At 37.6% G+C, this 20,281-nt stretch overlaps 1 protein-coding gene across 1 annotated transcript in view; it reads right to left on the reverse strand.

The window, feature by feature from the left end:
- The window catches only part of LOC140146366 (gamma-butyrobetaine dioxygenase-like), a 32,144-nt gene extending 27,465 nt beyond the window's left edge, over nt 1-4,679 (reverse strand). The window contains exon 1 of the mRNA XM_072168188.1: nt 4,091-4,679. Coding sequence (XP_072024289.1) covers nt 4,091-4,618 — 528 coding nt within the window. The 5' untranslated portion in view covers nt 4,619-4,679. The remainder of the gene's footprint in view (nt 1-4,090) is intronic.
- Between the last annotated feature and the right edge of the window lie 15,602 nt (nt 4,680-20,281).

Here is a 20,281-nt window from a genome sequence, read left to right on the forward strand (position 1 = left end):
TTGCGCTATAGGACCTACTTTCTAAATGTAGGCTACAGCTATAGCCGTGCTATATAAATATTATAAGGTACCGGTATGTAATATTATGTAGGCCTATGGGGGTGGGGTGGGTACTCAACACATTTTAACCATGACATACAATGCAAGGCTCATTGTTGCCATAAATGATTTTTCCTTTAGGACATTATAATAGGTTGTTATAAACTTCCATGTTTAACCTTGTATTGTTTTGGCTGCTTCATTATGACTTTCGGTGGGTTTAAGCAATTTCAAACAAACGCAAACAAAAGGCACTATACCCAGTCACCTTCATGACAATTGAAACACTAGGTAATTTCTTTGCTATATTGAAGTTCTGGCAACACTGTATCCAGGCCGGGCACCCAGAGATATCGATCCACAATGCTAGTATTAGCCTAAGATTTCACGCGTGGATTTGAAAATTTTTCAGCTGGTAGTCAAAAATTATGGAATCAAAACGGAAATTCTGACAAAACTATGATATATCGCTCACGGTGATGTGCGTTAGAAAGTTGGGAAAAATCCTTCTTTAGCGAACTATATTACTTTGAAAAGCTAAAAGATTGATCCAAAAAAGGCTCGCGGGCAGAGTTGAAGCCTATCAAAATCGAAAATCTTACACTAAATGACTGAATTTCACGACTAAGTTTAACACTAAGATTTGAAAAAAAATACAGTATCAAGCATTACAGTTTTTCCTGACATTTACTGAAAAATGAAAATTATTGCTTTTCATTTGGCCGAGAAAAAATTTTTACACTGAAAAGGTGTAACTCAAAATTTTGTTCATTTGAATACCAAATTCGATCGTTTGTATTGCCTTATTAAATGACTGAGTGAGCCTTGCAGAACAATAACAATCGGTAGTCCCGCGTCCTAACTGAATTTTTGACAGATTTTAAACCCATCACTTAAGTTGGGTACCGCTCAACAACATCTTTAACCAACTCATCACGCCCTCTACGGTGTCTCCTGTTACCCATAAAAGGAAACAGTCAGATGTGATGAGTTGCCAGTCTGAAGAAGCCACTAGTGTAGTGGTGAAACGTCACTAAAACGCGAGTTAAAACAGTTCGTTTTTTTGTTGGAATTGTTCAAAATGAATAAAATTTACAGTTGAGATCAACATTCCTAATGAACAAACACTAAAAACACTAAAAACACTGTCTGTAGTGTCAGGTCCTGTTGTGAGAGATCCTCCCTGGGCTCGAAGGTCTCGGCTAGATATCCCAACACCAACGGGAGGTCCTCTCCGCGAACATGCCTTTAAAGAGGGCGGAGAAAACTGGACAAGAGGAGACAGTCATGCCCCCAAGCCATGATGGACCGCCACAATGGCCGTCCTGTACGCTTGGGCGATCCGAGGCATACAGCTGCCGTGAAACACTTCTGTAAGGAAATCCGCGACTTCGCCTACAGGGGCAGAATGGGCGGGTCGATTTCTCGACCGGAACACCACCTGTAGAATTTATGAAGTCCCGAATCGTATGTCTCTCGAGTCGACTGTCGATTTGCCTTTACCTGGTAGGACTGCCGGAAATACGCCAATCAGATGGAGGGGCGAGGGAGACTGACTGGCTTCCACACTAGGAGGACCAGTCACCTTTGTTCAATAACCATTAAGGGACGCACCATTTGATACTGGGGGGGGGTAGGAAGTTGGGGTCGGGGAAAGATTTTTTTGCCGGCGAAGGCGGCGAAGTGTTGTTTTTTGACGCCGAAGTTGTTTTTTTAATTTCATCCATTTATACACAGTTAGGTGGGGAAAGTTTTTTTTTTTTAGTGTTGGTGGGGAAAGTTTTTTTTTTGCTCATATAGTGGGTGAAGTTTAAAAAAACCCAAAAACTTCCTACCCCCACCCTGAGAATCTAATGGTGCGTCCCTAAGGTATAGGACATTTTTTGTTTTGCTATAGCTCCCGAATGAAATATATTTAATCATGTTTGTAATCACGCAGGTAGCATTGTGTGTGAATTTTACATCCAAACTAAGTGCTATTCTTTTTTATGAGCATTGTAGTGTCTAAAATGGCCCAAAATGAGGGTTTTTCAATATTGCCATGTATTTCTAATCGTCACCCACATAGACTTAAAGCCTTAATGTACGATCTTTTTAAATTTTTAGATTTTTCTTTTTTTCTTCTAAAATGATAATATGCAATCATTATGAAAGTTCCCAATACATTTGGACGCGAAAAACATTCGGAATTTGCAAAGAAACAACATCATAAACTTCACCTCTATCACTCGAAACATCTCGCACTATTTGGATTAGGACAGCGATTGCGGCTTCAGAGTTAGTCTCCTACGCGGCCAGTTTGTTTACGCTCCCTCCACATGTGGAGGGACCGTAACCTAGCTAGTTTTGTACGAGACTACGATTTGCGATCGTGGCTGACATAAAGTCATAATCTAAAAAAATTATGACTTTATGTCGGACCAACAGAAAATCGTCCCGTTTTACGACAAATAGGACGAATATGACAGTTTCCTCATAGATTTAAGTTAGAACATGTGTTAGTATTACAAATATGCCAAAAAATCGGTTTTGAAAAAAATAAAGGTAAATTCTGAAAAAAGATCGTACATTATGACTTTAAAGGCCCTTTCAGTGATTTCACAGGAACATTAAAAAAAATGGAAATTTGTCAGAGTTGCTTAGAAATAAAGAATAAGTCTACAGAATTTCATTAAACCACTTTTCCACTGAATACATCGACAAATTAGTCAAAAAACAGAAGTTTTAGAAAGGTTTTCTACTTCAACTCAGATCGACTCGAGAAAATCGAGATTTTCGTACAGTGCGCCACCAATCGACTGGAAAAACTTCCTAGTCCAGTGTTTCTAACACGGGGAAGTAGAGTCTAAATTGATTTAAAACAGACGCTTAATTTTTGTAGTAGAAAACAAAATAAGCAATTAAAGGTCACCGAGCTCCGAGGCAAACTAACGGTCAATTCAAATATGAAAAACAGTTAAATTTGTGTATTTTGTTTAAAATAGTAGCTACTGATGTAATAAGTAGTAGAAACAATACGCAACGCGTGTTGGTACGTGGAGAGTGAGCTTCTTTCGATCTCGAGTCGGACTTTTTGTACTGTCAGTATCAAAAGTCCAGAATCATGCAAATGCTTTATTTTGTCTAAAATACACGGCTTTCGACCGAACCACTAGCAGGCTATGTTAGCACATCTATGCCAATTACAAAGGTACCAAAATCTGAATTTTGATGATTTTTACGATCGTCCGGATGAGCAAATCACTGAATGGGCCTTTAATAGGCGAGTGGTCGAATCACTCTCTACATTTTAATCGAATCACTCGCTTGGTCTGAAAAATCATGATATATTAATATGAAACAATATTACACACCAGTTGTTCACAAAGCTTCACAACCTTTCTTTCGTATCCAGGGTTCAAGGCTAACTTATTACGGTAGATCGGATAGGATACACTGAAGTGCTGAAACTTGCATGTAAATTGATATTGGATTCAATTTTGGGCGATTCGCAGCGAGCGATATTTAGTGTCTTTGGCGAGTGGAAAATCGTCGCTAGAAATTGAGTTTGGGCGAGCGGTGGCGAGCGAGAGCGATCGCTCGCCTTAAACGGCAAGGCCTGTAAAGATCATAAAGAAATTATAAAGAATAGAGTAACGTTACAGAGTAATAAAATAAATAAACAAAGAATAATCTGAAGGAATATACAGTGGACATTTCCAAGCAAACAGGGACATGACTACAAAACATCAAAAAATGTCAATTTCAGGTAATTTTAGCCTAAAATGAAGGTGAATTTTGCTATGTGAACAATTTTGTAATGATAGCATATTTGGGTCCAAAATATGGTGTTTTGGGGCTAAAAAGAAATATGCACATGGCCAAATTGGAGCCCCAAATTTTTGGGGCCCTGTGCCCGGGCCCATCTGGCCCAATAGTAAATCCGGGCCTGCCCATCCCCCCCCCCCCCCTCCCCCCCTCTCTAGCGACGGCTCTGCACGGGGCACGTCGAATTGTGCCAGGTTCATAGTGTGTATGTGTCTGAAAATTAGGATTTATATAGGTTTACTCACCCATATTGTGTCATCTTCAAGAATGAGACTCTTTTCCCTATTTCAAGTATCGCGCCTGGTTTTTTAGGCCCATCTGTGATGATTGCCAACCCATAAATCTGCAATGCTTCTAACCATTCATAAAGACTCTTGTCATTACTTATAACATCTGCAAATGGAAACCTCGGGATCTTATCCTTCATCTCTTTTCCCCATAGTTGACAAACAGGTGCGCTAACAGGATCCTCAATTGTATTGGAGAATTGAAATTCCTTAAGCCAGGAGATTGGAAATGGACTAAGATGGCCATCAGGCCATTTAATGTTCAGTGTTTCACCAATAACGTCTGCTGCAACTGGAACAATATCGACGTCCAGGTCGGCCATGGTTATGACGCGGTTACGTGAAGTAGGATGGTAGCATTCACAACAACGGCAGTTATCACGTAGCCACACAAAAGGATATGTCCCAACGACATGTCCTTCGTTAGTTTTAACGAGGCAAAACCGGGAAATATGATCAAGATCAACTTGCATAAGTGCGGACATTTTTGAATACTTCAGTACTTTAAATAACTGGTTTGTATGATTTGCTACAGCAGTACTCGCCGTACGCCCGAGTTTCTAGAATGCTGCTAAATTAAAATAAGAAAAAAAATAATGCTAATTTATTGCACATTCTAGGGAAGCGTGGTTACCTTTTTTAAAATCGCCGAGTGGGAGGGTTTTCAATGAAATATTTTTTGTGTTAAAACTGAAGCATCCTATGTATAAAAGAATATATGAATATTAACTGCACATCATATATAACGATTCGTGATACCCAATCGTGCTAAAATGTATGTGGTTTAGGAGGCTGAGAGATTTTTACTTCAATTTTATATACGCCAAAATATTTTCTGAATTTAGTCAAAATTAACACTCAATTGATGGTAAAAATTTTATGTAAATTTTACTTAGGTCCCGACTAAAGATTACTGTTTCGTCTTTATGGGAATCTAATCTCCAAAATCTGGAAGAAACTTTTGAGGACCTACGTGGAATTCTCCTATAATTTGCAAAAATCCAGACCGTGTATGCGCCTCTGCCGAACTAAATTTCTTTCTTTTTTAAAAATTTCATATTATGTTAGGGAAATGTGGCTGGGAGAATGTATGTATGGCGAAGAGTGGTGTGATGATTTGCTATATGCAGCTAAGGAACTATTGATTTAGACAATGAAAAACAATCTTTTTGGCTATACCTCGACCAACAATACTACGTGGGCATTTACGCTTTATGAATGGCAAGGATCATTGACTCCGATCTAGGTGAAAGGTTTACCATCATTATCATGATGACAATAAAGAACTAAAGAACCACAGACTCCGAGTATTAAGCAGTATTCAGACTTTTTATTGTACGTGCAATATTGTATGCAACATATCTACGTTGTTTAATCTATTGCCAATCTATTTCCAGTAATGTTTAAGTTCTAACGAATGTTTGATGACGTAAAATCGATAATATATTTCTACTAGATATTACATGTAACATATTATCGATTTTTCGTCATCAAACATTCGTTAGAACTTAAACATTACTGGAAATAGAATGGCAATAGATTAAATAACGTAGATATGTTGCATACAATATTGTACGTACAATACTCGGAGTCTGTGGAGCGCTTTAGACGTACAATATCGAGCAGAAATATATTATCGATTTTTCGTCATCAAACATTCGTTAGAACTTAAACATTACTGGAAATGGAATGGCAATAGATTAAACAACGTAGATATGTTACATACAATATTTTACGTACAATAAAAAGTCTGAAACTGCTTTACTCATTATTTTGCGTGCCATGTCTGCGTCATAATTCCTATTCATTTAAGGTAGTACTACACCCTCTGATAAATTTTGTGACTAAATTATTTTGCATTTTTCACAAAAAATAACTACACACTGGTAACAAACGTTATGTGTTTTTTTATTATAGGGGCAAGGAATCCAATTTTTTCACTGAAATTTCAGTGATTCAAGACTGCAAAGTGGTTATATGTTAAGAAATGAGGTACATTCTAGCGGTACCTCTTTTCTTATCATAAATAAATTACCGCTTGTCTTGAGTCACTGAAATTCCAATGTAGAAACTGGATTCCTTGCCCCTATAATATACATAACTTTTGTTACCAGTGTGTTATTTTTTAAATAGAAAAATGCAAAAATAGTCACAAATTTATCAACACGTGTAGTACCACCTTAAATATCATACATTAACATCGTCAGAGTTCAATGGGCTATTCCAGAAAATAGATGCACACCCCTATAGAGGAGTTTGGATATCCAGACTTTTTGTCCAGTCGTGATTGTTGGAAATCCAGACTTTTTAAGTGTCCAAAGGCGAAAAAATCCAGCAGAAAACTAGTTCAAAGTAAGAAATCCTGAATTTGAGAGCTCATTTTAGACATTTCCGTGATTTTTCCTTCATTTAATTGGATTTCCAAGCTTTTTCAAGCAACATTGACAACTGGAATTCCAACTGGATTAAAAATTTACTCCTCTATACATGTCTATAGGGGGTGTGCACTTATTTTCTGGAATAGCCCAATTCCAGGTAGCGTGTCATGGTTTGCAGGTTTTTGCTGCGGGTGGAAAAAACACGTTAACCGCGGGTTTTTTCCACTTTGCAATGCTATCATGTTTATAGTGCATGCATAACTCAGGATGTGTCGTATCAAATTCAAAATGATATCATTTTCACTGCTCTGATAGCGACGTTTTTACATATTTGTTGTGGGAACTGAGAGCGCATCAGACATATCCAATTGCATTTTTAAAACGAGGAATGTCCTTATGATATCAAATAATTTTGATTTTTTGAAATTCGCGATATAATAGGCCTATACATTTTTTAGTAGACTAGTCAGTGAATTCCATGGCTTGGATTGCATGAATCATATCTTACTTCCCCAAACCCTTTTGTCAGAGCTGGGTTTCCGACTCATAAAATTAATCCCCAATTAATCCCGTGTTGACAGCTGAATACCTATTCAACAACTCCTCCTATACCTTTGTACAGGAGCCAACCGTTGTTAATCCGTGATGAATCCACACTTTTACTGTAGCGTATACGCGAACGCGAGCGAGACTACGCGTTACGCGAGAGCGAGTAAAATTCGTCATGCCTGGAACCTTTGTGCGTATGCAAGCTTACAAGTTGAATTTAGTATTTTCAGATAGCGGCTCAATTTTGCCGTTTTATTCTGTAGCTTTATTGATGATATTAACAGAGAAATCATCGAAGATTGTGTAAGGCTTAGTGACAATGATTAACTGAGATTTCCCCGTGAAATAATCGTGAATTATACGATCTTTAGCTTCTTTTCGTTGTTGAAAGGATTCAATCATGTTTCACCGGTGTTATCACCGTTTAACAACTGCGTCCGGCGCGTCTGCGTAGTTTACTTCGCTCGGGCAGCTAAAGCTGCCCTCGCGAAGTAAACCACGCAGACGACGCGGCCGCATCGTTGTTAAACGGTGATGAACAACGGTGAAACATGATTGAATCCCTAACTCCACGATGGTCAGTGAGACTGAAATGTGAGCCGTTGTTATGGTAACAGCTAAGGTCACTGTGCACACAGAACAGGGCATTTGACCTTTGTATACAAACTTCCATTGCTCATTTGGTTACTCCGGCCAGCAGGACATGTAGCAAAGCTAGATTTTATGTTTTGTTTATATACTCTCAGCTATTTGTTTCATGGAAATAAAATTTAGCCAATTCACTAGCCGATCTATTTTTTTTTCAACTTCTCAATAGTTACATAACGGAGACGAATATAACTATTCGTCTCAGATGTGACATGTTTTCATTCAAAGATTATTTATTCTATACTTCTCTTAAGTTAAGTGCTTTCAGTGATCCCAGCGAAAGTACAAAGAAATTTTGTCTTAAATACATAGCCGCTTTCAGCTGAATTACTATGTTAGCACATCTATGACAATGCAAAGGTACCAAAATCTGAATTTTGATGACTCACGATACGATCGTCCAAATGAGCAAATCGCCGAATGGGCTTTAAAACCTGTTACTTTTAAATCAGTGGCTCCGGAACCGAGGCAAATCCATCATGTTTCCTTTAATCACTGCGTTGTCTTTTTTAAAGACATTTCTTGTTTCAACTTCTCAATAGTTACATAAAAAATGCACCAAGTATTATTTTCCCTACTTTTATCACTTGTTTATCTCATTTTAAAGCAAAGTTGCGCTGAAAGTACCGAAAGTAAATTGAAAAAGTATTATAATATTTTGTTCACTCGGCTGATGTTTACAAACAGCAGTTCACGCATGGGTTATTGATTGGGCTTATATGCCTGCTGGGATGTGTATTCCATCATGCAAATGATGCAACGTCATTCCAATAATTGTTTTAATGGGGTGGTCGGGGGGGAGGTTAGAAGTCTGAAATCTAAGGCAAGACCGAGACTTTCAAAGTAAGGAGCATTCATTGATTAAAAAAAAATAACGGGGGGCTTGAGTGAGTTAGCTTGAGTTAATGCACCTTTTAATAATTAGGGGGTCATTCAAATAGCCTACAGAAGCCTGGAGTATTGGATGCAATGGAACTTTGTGAATCTTAAGTGGTTTCAAATCCATCACAGTTAGGGACGCACCATTAGATTCTCAGGCGGAATTTTTTTTTTTCGCCTCCAAGAGCACCAAATTTTATTATTTGTTATTTGTTTTCAATTTTAATGTACATTTTTATACAAAGTTGGGTGGGGAAATTTTTTTTTTTTACTCATCAGTGAGGCAAATTTTTTTTTTTCGTCTCACTAGTGGGCAAAGTTTTTTTTTTTTCTCACTAGGTGGGCAAAGTTTTTTTTCTTCCAAAAAACTCCCATGCCCCCCCTGGAAATCTAATGGTGCACCCCTTAGGGACTGTTCACAAACACTTGTTATGGGGGAGCCTTGTGCAAAAAATTTCATCACAAAATTTTTTCAGGCCCCCTTTTTGTGATCATTTTTTTCAGGGCCCCTTTCGGAGGGTCAAAATTTTAAGGGCCCCCTTTTTGCATCAGGCCCCCCTAACAAGTGTTTGTGAACGGTCCCATGAATTTGGACCCTCGGTTTATTGACCTCACGAGTATGGTGTTCTGAAGTGTCATTGCTCGGAAAAGCGTTTTTCTTTTTTGAAGGGTTTTTCCTAAAATATCATTCACAGGGTTAACATTGAACTTTTAATATTTTCTACCAAACCAATCAAAATTGAAACCTTTTGGAGTATATATACCTAAATGATTGTGATCCTTATTTTACCATTTTCATCATATACCCTTAAATTGTTTTCGGAGCAACAAACCTTTTGAGAAATAATCATCTTTCGGAGCAATAATATCATTTTCAGACAAACAACAAATGGACTAAAAACTTTTCGGCCAAATGACCCTTCAGAGCAAAAATCTGTCGGATTTATCTGTCCATAAAAAATGCGTTTGGGAAATAAATTTAAAAAAACAGAAACCTTCGGGACGGGCGATTTGTACCAGCTCTTCTGACACTTCCAACTGTTGAACAACAATATTTGTGGCTATTGTTTTTTTGAAATTAGCTACAGAAGGAATACAACAGTTTCACATTTATTAATTTATTAAGCAATTTTTATTATTTTTTAATAATTATATTATTTTATTAATATCATAATACGTACTGCATGGTCAATCATATTCAGGAGTTCAGTGCAGTGGCGGCCGTAGGAAGCATTGAAATTAGGAAATTTCACTTGTTTTTAAATTTACCATTCTATCATTAAGCTTCCTTACAAACAGAATGTTGGTTAAAATGTTGTTTTTTGCGTATCATCACCGGATCATGTGGTAGCTGCTATATGAGCCTAAAAATCACAAAATTAGAGCATGGAAATTGCAACTTTGGCGTGTCCAAGTTTTAAAGCCCCATTAAGGCAAAATACTAGGCTTCAATTTACCAAAGTTAAAAATCAGTATTTAAGAATTACAGTCTGATGTCTCTGTAAAGTCATTTTCCACTGTCTATTTATTGTCCATGTATCTGCATGCCATCTCATTGGATATTGGACTGTTTCCTCATATCCCTGGTTTCCTTTAGAAGATACTCTCCCCATCCATGTGCAAAATTTGTCTTGAAACATGTATATTGTAGTGTCGTAATTTTGTGTGCAAATAGTAAACTTCACTGGTTTTCGTACGAGCCTCCAACATGGTTTACACCACTCAGGGCACTATATGGGTCCTTCTTTTCCAGTCGGATGTATCAAAGCCAGAAGTATTTTAGAAGATTCCGCAATTACCGAAACTGAAAGAGAAAAAATATAAAGAAAATACAATAAATAGAAATGAACTTCCAGTCGTTTATACATTTTGGGCTGTGCAACAATGAATGATAAGCCCACCCCGGCCCAGGAATGTTGCTTTCTCAAAATGGTTTGCCATCCTGTTTGCACCCCCCCCCCCCATGGTTTGATCTGCAAAAAATGCTTACCCCACCCAAATAATTTTTGAGTCATGGGGGGGGGGGGCCTCCGAAGCCGAGCATGTTCGGAGAAAGATGTACATTTTGGTCAATCTTGTTACGGTATCTCTGATCGTGTAACATTTTACAAATTGAGTTCGGGCCCTGTTTTGTTTTAAAAAGCAATGATATACTCTCGTATAGTGTAAAACAGATGCACCAAATGGCTTCAATTGGACCTTCACTTTGCAAAATTTCCACAAATTTCAGAGGGGGGAACATCAGACACCCCCTGCCTATATAAACAACTGCCCGTTTTCGCTTCTGTATTTCACACCCAGCACTCTGAATTTATACAATAACAGTGAAAAAAGGTGGCTTCAATTGGCCTGTCATTTCGCAAATTTTATATTTTCAGCTTTTTCAAACTCAAATTTTACACCATAATAGTGCCAAAATGGTCCACCAAATGGCTTCAATTAGGTTTTTTTATTTTGCAAATGTTTTCATTTCGGAGGGGGCATCCCCTCAGACACCCCCCATGTCGCGCAACGTTATGGGTACATATAAAGCAATAATTTTACAAAAGAGGTCAAAACTTGTCCACGAATGGCTTCAATTGGGCCGTCTTTTTGCAAATTTTAGGCTTTTTCAAACTCAAATTTTACACAATAATGTTGACAAAATGGTACACCAAATGGCTTCACTTGGGTCTTCATTTTCCAAAAGTTTCTCACTTCTGAGGGGGGCACATCTCCCTCAGACACCCCCTGCCTCGCGCAAGTTGCTCCGGGATGCTGCTGCTTCATGGCCATTTCTTACATTTTCTTATTTTCAGGAGTGTGCCCCCCCTTTCTCGAAATCCTGTATCCGCCCCTGTGGGTACTAGAGGGTTTCAGAGTTCCAGCGGCACACCACTGCCAAAATGTAATTCGAGTACCCCTCCCGTGAAAAGCAGGACTGCACTAGAATACGTATATATATACGTTGCGACCCGGCGACACATCGTAATTTTGCTACATTAAAGTTTATTTCATTCAATGTCAATGTTCTATACAGGAAATTAACGGAACTCATGAATTACACTGCTATAATAAATAACATGTCAATGATGTCATGTTAACATTATGTCCAATGTTGACAATTAATAATAAGGGACGCACCATTAGATATTATGGGGGGGGGATTTCTTGAAAAAAAAAATCGCCCACTAGTGATACGAAAAAAAAAAACTTTGCCCACTAGTGAGAAGAAAAAAAATGCCTCACTGATGAGTAAAAAAAAAATTCCCTATACGGTACCCAACTCTGAATAAAAAGGAGAGCATGTTTTAGGCGAGTTACAATATGGGCGAGTTAGGTAAAGGCGAGTTAAAAGGCGAGTTACCCCCACAGAGTCAGGCTATTTTAGATATTCCCATGGGTAACACTATGAAGTCCCAGTGGCGAGTTACAGTAACACTATGAAGTCCCGGTGGCGAGTTACAGCAACACTATGAAGTCCCAGTGGCGAGTTACAGTAACACTATGAAGTCCCAGTGGCGAGTTACAGCAACACTATGAAGTCCCAGTGGCGAGTTACAGTAACACTATGAAGTCCCAGTGGCGAGTTACAGCAACACTATGAAGTCCCAGTGGCGAGTTACAGTAACACTATGAAGTCCCGGTGGCGAGTTACAGCAAGACTATGATGAAGTTCCAACAGTGAATTAAAATGTCACAGTGTACTTAAAAGTACTGGTTTTTTTTTAAAGCTGCTAGTCCAAAATCAGCAAAATTAGTTTCCATTTATCATATATTTCTCTCGGGCTTGCAATGATCTTGGGAATTAATATATAGAGACAGTGCTACTCTCGCCTGTGCATAGGCTGCCCTCTTCTTCTAGTATAAATAAAATCCGAAAAAGTTATACAAATAAAAGTCATAAAACTTTTTTAACACTTTAAAAAAAAAACACAACACAAAGGGGCACAACACATAATCAGTCAATTGATCGATTACTCAACTATTTTATGTACCATGAATAATAGGATATACAAGCAACCACTAATATAAAAGAAACCTAATCATATCTCACTACTCTTGAAATAAACAATCATACAAATACATTTTCATCAACATCAGTGGCGGTCACTGTGCATTCTACTGATACTGAAATCCTTTTGTTTTTACCATCAAAAACTAGTTAAGTCAAAACACATAATGCCTAGGCAAATTTGTACAGTATTAATGGTATTTGTAATAACTATTGATTGCAGTATTTAAAATCAAGGCTGATATCTATTTATATGATAAAGTATAATATGGAATGGACATGAGTCAAAGAATACATTAATGGTATCAATTTTTTTAAATAATCATTTTTTGAATTTTGACCAAAACTTTTCACAACTCGCCAATGGACTTTCCGGAAATTCGCAACTCGCCACATGGACTTTCCGGAAATTCACAACTCGCCATGTGCACTTTCCGGAAATTCACAACTCGCCGCGTGGACTTTCCGGAAATTCACACCTCGCCGTGTGGACTTTCCGGAAAACACTGCAGGGGGTAACTCGCCATTTTAACTCGCCACGTGGACTTTCCGGAAAACACTGCAGGGGGTAACTCGCCATTTTAACTCGCCTTTTTCTAACTCGCCTATTTTTTAACTCGCCAATAACCTGTTCTCAATAAAAAGACAACTTCGCAGCCGAAGGCGGCGAAAAAATAAATATTCATATTTTGGGCCCTTTTCAAATCTTGAAATGCCAAGAAGATTGGTGCCAAATAGCAAAAAGTAAAGAATTAAAACAAAAATTATTTCGGGGGGGGGGGGACACTCATAATAAGACCCGGGTCAATATTCCTATTTTGAGTCCTTTTCATATCTAGATATCCCAATAATGTATGACCCCGGGTGACAGTATAACAATATGCCAATTAAGGCCCATGGTTCAGCTGTGGTGTGGTAACCACTCTAGATTTCCACGGGTACTGCATGGGTTCATATCATGAGCAAGTTTTTCCTGTTCGGTACTTTTCCATGATGAGATGACAGGATCCAATGATTCGCCTGGGTGCATACGGCTAAAAAAAAAAAGTTGTTTGCGTGTCCTCGTCCGACCGACCGTCTATATAGCGTCTCGGCAGTCCCGACCGTAAAACTTTTATTTGTTGAAAAAAGGTGTGTTTTTTACAATTTCCCAAATTTTCCCAAAACTGAAGATATAAAAGAAATGTTGTAAAATACTCCCTACCATTTCCTGCATGTTTCCCATTGTCTAGTCGTAACTGGCTACAGGGTTCCGATATTTCATATTTATCATCCTCAGCTTCAGTTGCGTAGCGTGGGTCATCTGGGGGAGGGGGGGGGGCACCGACCATGATTGGGGGGAGCACCGTTTCTGATTGGGGGGCACAGGCCATTTTATGGCAATTTTCCTATGGGATTTTTTTGAATTTTGCAATCGATGGGGGGGGCACGTGCCCTGCTCCCCCATGACGCTACGCCACTGCTCAGCGTCTACACAAGCAAAACATTGTTGCAGTATTTAAAGTCTGCCAGATAGGCTACATGCAAATAAAATTAGGTTTACTTTGAATTTGTCTTTGGTGGACCATACTACCTTCATGGGTGGACGACGTACAAACTATACTTCACATAGGCCTAGGCCTACTTCAGTTCGGAAAAAAAGCCTAGAAAAAAAACCTTTTCCCGACCGACCGACCAAACTTCTGAAAGTGATCTATGGACAAGCAAACAATTTATTTTTTTGGCCTGAGCAATATTTTCCGTTATATTTTTTCAATCGGTGTATTTATTTCCATTCAAGTTGACCGTGTTGACTCTTAAGTTGACCTGTGTTAATTCAATGTTTTTCAAAGGTTACCATGCATGGGCACTGAACAGTCATGCAGTGTTTTTTAAAAATAATTAGCACTCCTTCTCAACGACCCGGGGCTCAGTGATTGTCCTTTTAATATCATTGCATTTTGTTATACATACATGTATGAGTATGAATAATGCAATGACTACATGCATGAATACTTCAGACAGTTCAATATTCCCCGCAATATTCACATCACAGATTCTACATGTAGAATCTGTGTTTACCGGCAGACACTATGGACCACAATAGCCTCATCCTAATGGCATAGTTCAATAACCGCAATTAAACAATCATAGTGCAAAAATTGACCTCAAGTTTCAGAGTATGAGTTGTGCAAATGTATTGGGGTCAAAGAACTGCGCCTTGATAGATGAGCATGTTGTGGCTCCTCGTGAGAGAAGTATGATTTTCAGTTTGCCAAACAGCGGGGGCTATGTACTTTATTCTTCCAGATAGGGGGGGGGGGTCATGTGAATTTTATATTAATCTCTGGAAGTAAAGGAACCACATCTTACTTTTCTAATATATAGGCCTACTATTTGACTTGTAATTTTTCAAAATTTCTCGTACACTCTAAGGGAGTGTTCAGAAATGCTATATAGGGCCTATGGGGGGCTGGGCACTTTGACCCCCCTCCAGAGAACCTGCAACATTTTTGAACACCCCTTTAGACATACAAAACTTACTTCCAAGAGTTTAAAAACAATTATTTTGTGCAGCAACGAACTCAATCACAATTAAACATCTCAAAAAAAACTAGAAGACAAGGTTGCTACGTCGGCACGCATAGTAGGTGATAAAAGTGGTTTTCCAAGTAAAGTGTTTGGATGCGAGCCGTTAGACCAATAGGCCTATAAAGTCAAGTGGTATATTTTATATTTGGTCGCATGTCATAAGTTGAGTACAATTTCCATTACATGGTCAAAAATGACAAAAAATGTATTTTTTGATATGTTGTATATATTGACAATCTCTAATAATTAACACCATTTTTAACCTTAACACATGCTTAATTTTTGAGATAATGCTTAATTACTAATTAATTAATACACAGGCGTCTATGTAAATCTCATTTTTCAAATGCGTTTTTCTCAAATCGGACCTCAATTACAAAAATGACTGTAAAATTTTTATTTTATGCAAGAATGTCATCAGATTTGGAGGATATAAACTATTTAAAATAACTGTACCTATGTTAATTACATTGTGAAGGTCAATGACCTTTTTACGAGTAATTATCCAGATGGTTATTCTATTATTGAGGAAATGAATATCAAGAACAGAAATGTACATTAGCATATTGCTAAAAATACTGAAATTCAACTAGGATTTCATAAAAAATGAAAAATGGAACATATATAACCCTTTAAGGTGGTACTACACACCTTGATAAATTTGTGACTATTTTTGCATTTTTCTCAAAAAATACTATCACACTGGTAACAAAGTTATGTATATTATAGGGGTAATGAATCCAGTTACTACACTGGAATTTTAGTGACTCAAGACAAGCGGTACGTTATTTACGATAAAAAAAGAGGTACCGCTAGAATGTACCTCATTTCTTAACATATAGAATGAACCCCTTGTCTTGAATCACTGAAATTTCATTGAAGTAATTGGATTCCTTGCCCCTATAATATACATATAACTTTTGTTACCAGTGTGTAGTTACTTTTTGAAAAAATGCAAAATTAGTCACAAAATTTATCAGGGGGTGTAGTACCACCTTAAGTAGTCAGTAATTGTTTTAGTTGTACAAATTCAATATTCAAAGCTGTCAATACATCATACCCTCCCTAGATTTGAAAAAGTAACCAGTACATGTAGTTTGGGCATGCTGACATGTGAATTTTCACATCTAGGCCCTATTGCACACTCCCGCATCCGCCTGCTCCACATCCGCCTGCTCCTCCACCCCTGGCATTTTTTATTTCAACTGATGTGATTTTTTTACTGAATAATGTATATAATTATATGCTAGCTTGAAGTATTGTATGGTATCAGCACAAGTTGCACAACTTAAAAATGGATGGGTGTTAGCCTAAATAGTTCCGCATTTAATTGGCATGCAAACATGGCAAATGTAGGCCTATTTACCGTTTTTTACGACCGCTCTTTCAATTTCAACCCATCACTTTTCACTAAAGCGCTGAATAATTCCTGGTTGTTAATTTCCTTTTTGATGTGTTTTGTGTTATTATTTTTTGTATGTATAGGCCTAAGTTTTGACAAATGTAACGAACTTGGCAAAGGAGATCATAATATGACTAGGCCTAAGAGAGCAATGAGTAACATATGCATGTTATGGCCTACATGCTTATAATTGCCTACACTCTAAATTACAAGGATTTAAAATAAATCCTTAAGGATTGTAATTAGGGACCAATCAATTTTAGATTTAAAATTAATCGTATAGATTTTAATTTTAATTTTTAAAGATTTGATTTTAAATCTGTAAGATTTAATTTCAAATCTAATATCTTGGAATAGACCATCAGGATTGTATAAAAGTCATAAAGGTCGTTAATTAGGGCCTATGTAGTCAAATCCAATTTTCTACTCTAATATAATCTTCAAATCTAATACTTGATTGGTCCCTAATCACAATCCTTTAGGATTTATTTTAAATCCTTGAAATTTAGAGTGTATAGGCCTACTTTGACAAAATTATTAAACTAAACCGAACGAACGCGAAACAATAAATGATTTTTTATAGACAAACACAGTCAACGCTGGATGGAACATGGTGGACGAATTAGACTTACGTTTTACACGACGAATACATGCACTTTATTTGAAATATCTAATACATTGACATGATAATCGACCTATGAAGCTCTATGAGTAGAAACAATTATGAATTTCATTGAATTTTTTATGTTGGGGTGGGGCGAATTTGAAATGTATATTATAGGCCTAAAAATTAAGTACAAAATATGAATGATTGCTATGACACACGTCATCAGCAGCTTGGCCTACTGATCATGCTAATTGAAAAGTTCGATTGAAATAATAGTATGCAACTCGTGATTTGTTTGTATTTGGATTGAAATGTTCTCGTTCCTTTTGACGTACAACTTCAAAACACAATGTGGTATTCAAGGCAAAAAAATAAATTTCTTTTTAAACATGTTAAACGTTTAATGCTTTTCGCATTTGCAAAACGAAAACACGCAATCAACCATACAAAAACAAACAACAAACAAAGGAAAAAAAACCAATCAAACAAAAAAAAATCATCAAAACCCCGGAAGAAAAAAAAAGAAACAAAAAAAAAAAAAAAATAAAAAAACCCAACAACAACACCACCACCACAAAAAGCTACAAAACACTGCATAAATATAAAGATGTGTTAAATTTCAAAATGTTAAATGCATCTTTCCCCCAATTATGCTTCGGAATCAAAACAAAGGAGAAGCAAAAACAAACAAGGAAACAAACGTAAACCAAAACCAATAACCACAATAAAACAAACAAACAAAACACGGTCTAGCTTGGGCCTACATATCAATCAAATTACTTGGCAAATTTCACTGGCAACACGTAAATTCTCCAAATTGAGTGCGTTTAGCTTCAGTACGCTCTGAAGGCGTACAGCATTATGCGTACTACAATGCGAAGTCGCAATTGTTGATTTCAGTACGCAAAGACCAAAACAAATTCCTTCGACTTCACTGCGTAGGCCTACCCACCAACGCGCTATAACAATCCGTTCTATAGTTTGATCAGCTCGTAATTGGCGGGCCTTATAACATCGCGGATTAATATCACTGTATTTTATTTGGAGAATTGCCTTGCGATATCTCGCCATAAGTATTACAAATTATTATTTAGAGGTTAAGGTTTTACCGTCGTCACCCGATTCGACTTGACTATTGCGCCTGTTTTCAACGCGTGCGTAGGCTGCGTCGTGCTCGGCGTTGCGTTGCAGACATCGCAGAGAACGATGCGTGTTGTGCGTGTCAATGCTATATTTTGCGCACCGGCGATAACTAGGGCCACAAAATAAAGAAAACAATGTTTGCTGTTTTATTAAATACAATATGTACACAAACCAAATCTTACCAGCGCGCTTCCACTGATAACGAACCTGTCCTCCCCCAAAGTAGGCCTACGACAGTAGGGTCCAATCACAGTTATAGGCCTACCCAACAAACACAGAATCAGGTTTTAAAAAAACCACATTAAGGCCTAAACGAGTGTTGGTTAAATTGGTTAATTCGTTTTAATAATCATATTTTGGCCTAAATGTTGGCTAACCACTAGGCCTATAGGCATATTAAAGGTTATACGTTTGTAGAACGTTTCATAATGAAACGCACTACACAATAACTTTTAAAAGTGTATAATCCAACATTTAGGCTAAATGTTTAAAGCATTTGTGTTTAATCATGGTTTATATTGGGTAAAGACCTAAGCCTACTAAGCTACATGCACTGAATTCAAAATGCATGCGATAGACAACACCATCAAAACTATTCAGTTTCAACATGTGTCATAGGCCTACATTTACAAAAATGACATGATATTATAATTGGCCAAACGTTTTTCTACAGCTATAGGCAACCCAGTGTTTAACTTTGCTTTAATTGAACTGCTATTGATGACATGAATCCACCTCGAGATAATTCCGTATTATAGTGTTTGTGACCAAAATATTTCCTCTCGGCAAACGGCACTAAGCATACTAAGTAAGCATATGCCTATAATAATTGTAGGCCTATTATAGTCAAACACTTCCGCCCATGGTGTCAAACGCTTCGCTTTAACATGTTTAATAAGTCCTCTTTTGGTCATTCGAGTCAGGTGAACATGGTGAAAGCTGAAAATTTCTCACTTTGTGAAACTTGATAACTCTTTGGTTAATATCTTTGCAGAATAGGAGTCTTTCTTACACCCGTTTATGACCAAAATACACCAAATTAGGATTAGGCTAAGAATTTTAAGGCTTCATTAAGTCTTTTATAGTCGATATTATTATAATTGTTCCTATTCTGGACACTTCTTAGGTAACTTTTTTTTTACAGTGAAAACTTTCCTGCGTAAACAGACAATTCCTTTTTGTGGCCATATGCGTAAACGAACGCTGATTCGGCATCAGATCGCGCGTGTATACCAGGGCGTTGGTACGCACCAAAATATCCATGTACGCAATTAACTACGCATGGTGTCGCAGAAAAAGTGCATTTTTGACCTATTTTGGTCAATTTACGCGAAAACAAGGTCCGGTACCCCCAATTTTTTTTTGCGCGATTTTAAAGAGCTTCTTGTTTTTCATAACATATATAAAATTAAAAAAATTTTGTCTCGACAATTTTTTATACAACGCAAAAGGTGGTATATTTTGGACATATTGCTGATTTTGCCATTGAAGTGTACAGAGATTTTTGGAAATGTACACCTCTTTTAAAACGGCCGTAGCTCAAAAGTGAGGTCCGGCACCCCCTGTTTTTTTTACAGATTTATTATCTACACATATCAATGTACAAAATATGTCAATTTAAAAAAAATTGGTCGATAGGTTTAGTAACGACGGTAAAACCTTAAGGGTTTTCCGTCGTCACCCGATTCGACTCGACTATTGCGCCTCTTTTCAACGCGTGCGTACTCCGCCGCTCGCTCGGCGTTGCGTTGCAGACATCGCAAAGAACGATGCGTGTTGTGCGTGTCAATGCTATTTTTGCGCACCGGCGATAACCAGGGCCACAAAATAAAGAAAACAATGTTTGCTGAGTGCAAGAAAGGTGGCCGCTTAAATATAACATGTAGGCCTACAAACCAAATTTTGCCAGCGTGCTTCCACTGATAACGGACCTGGACCCCTCCCCCAAAGTAGGCTTTCGACAGTATGGTATGAAGT

This window comes from Amphiura filiformis, chromosome 2 (genome assembly GCF_039555335.1).
Source record: "Amphiura filiformis chromosome 2, Afil_fr2py, whole genome shotgun sequence".
Taxonomy (NCBI): Eukaryota; Metazoa; Echinodermata; class Ophiuroidea; order Amphilepidida; family Amphiuridae; genus Amphiura; species Amphiura filiformis.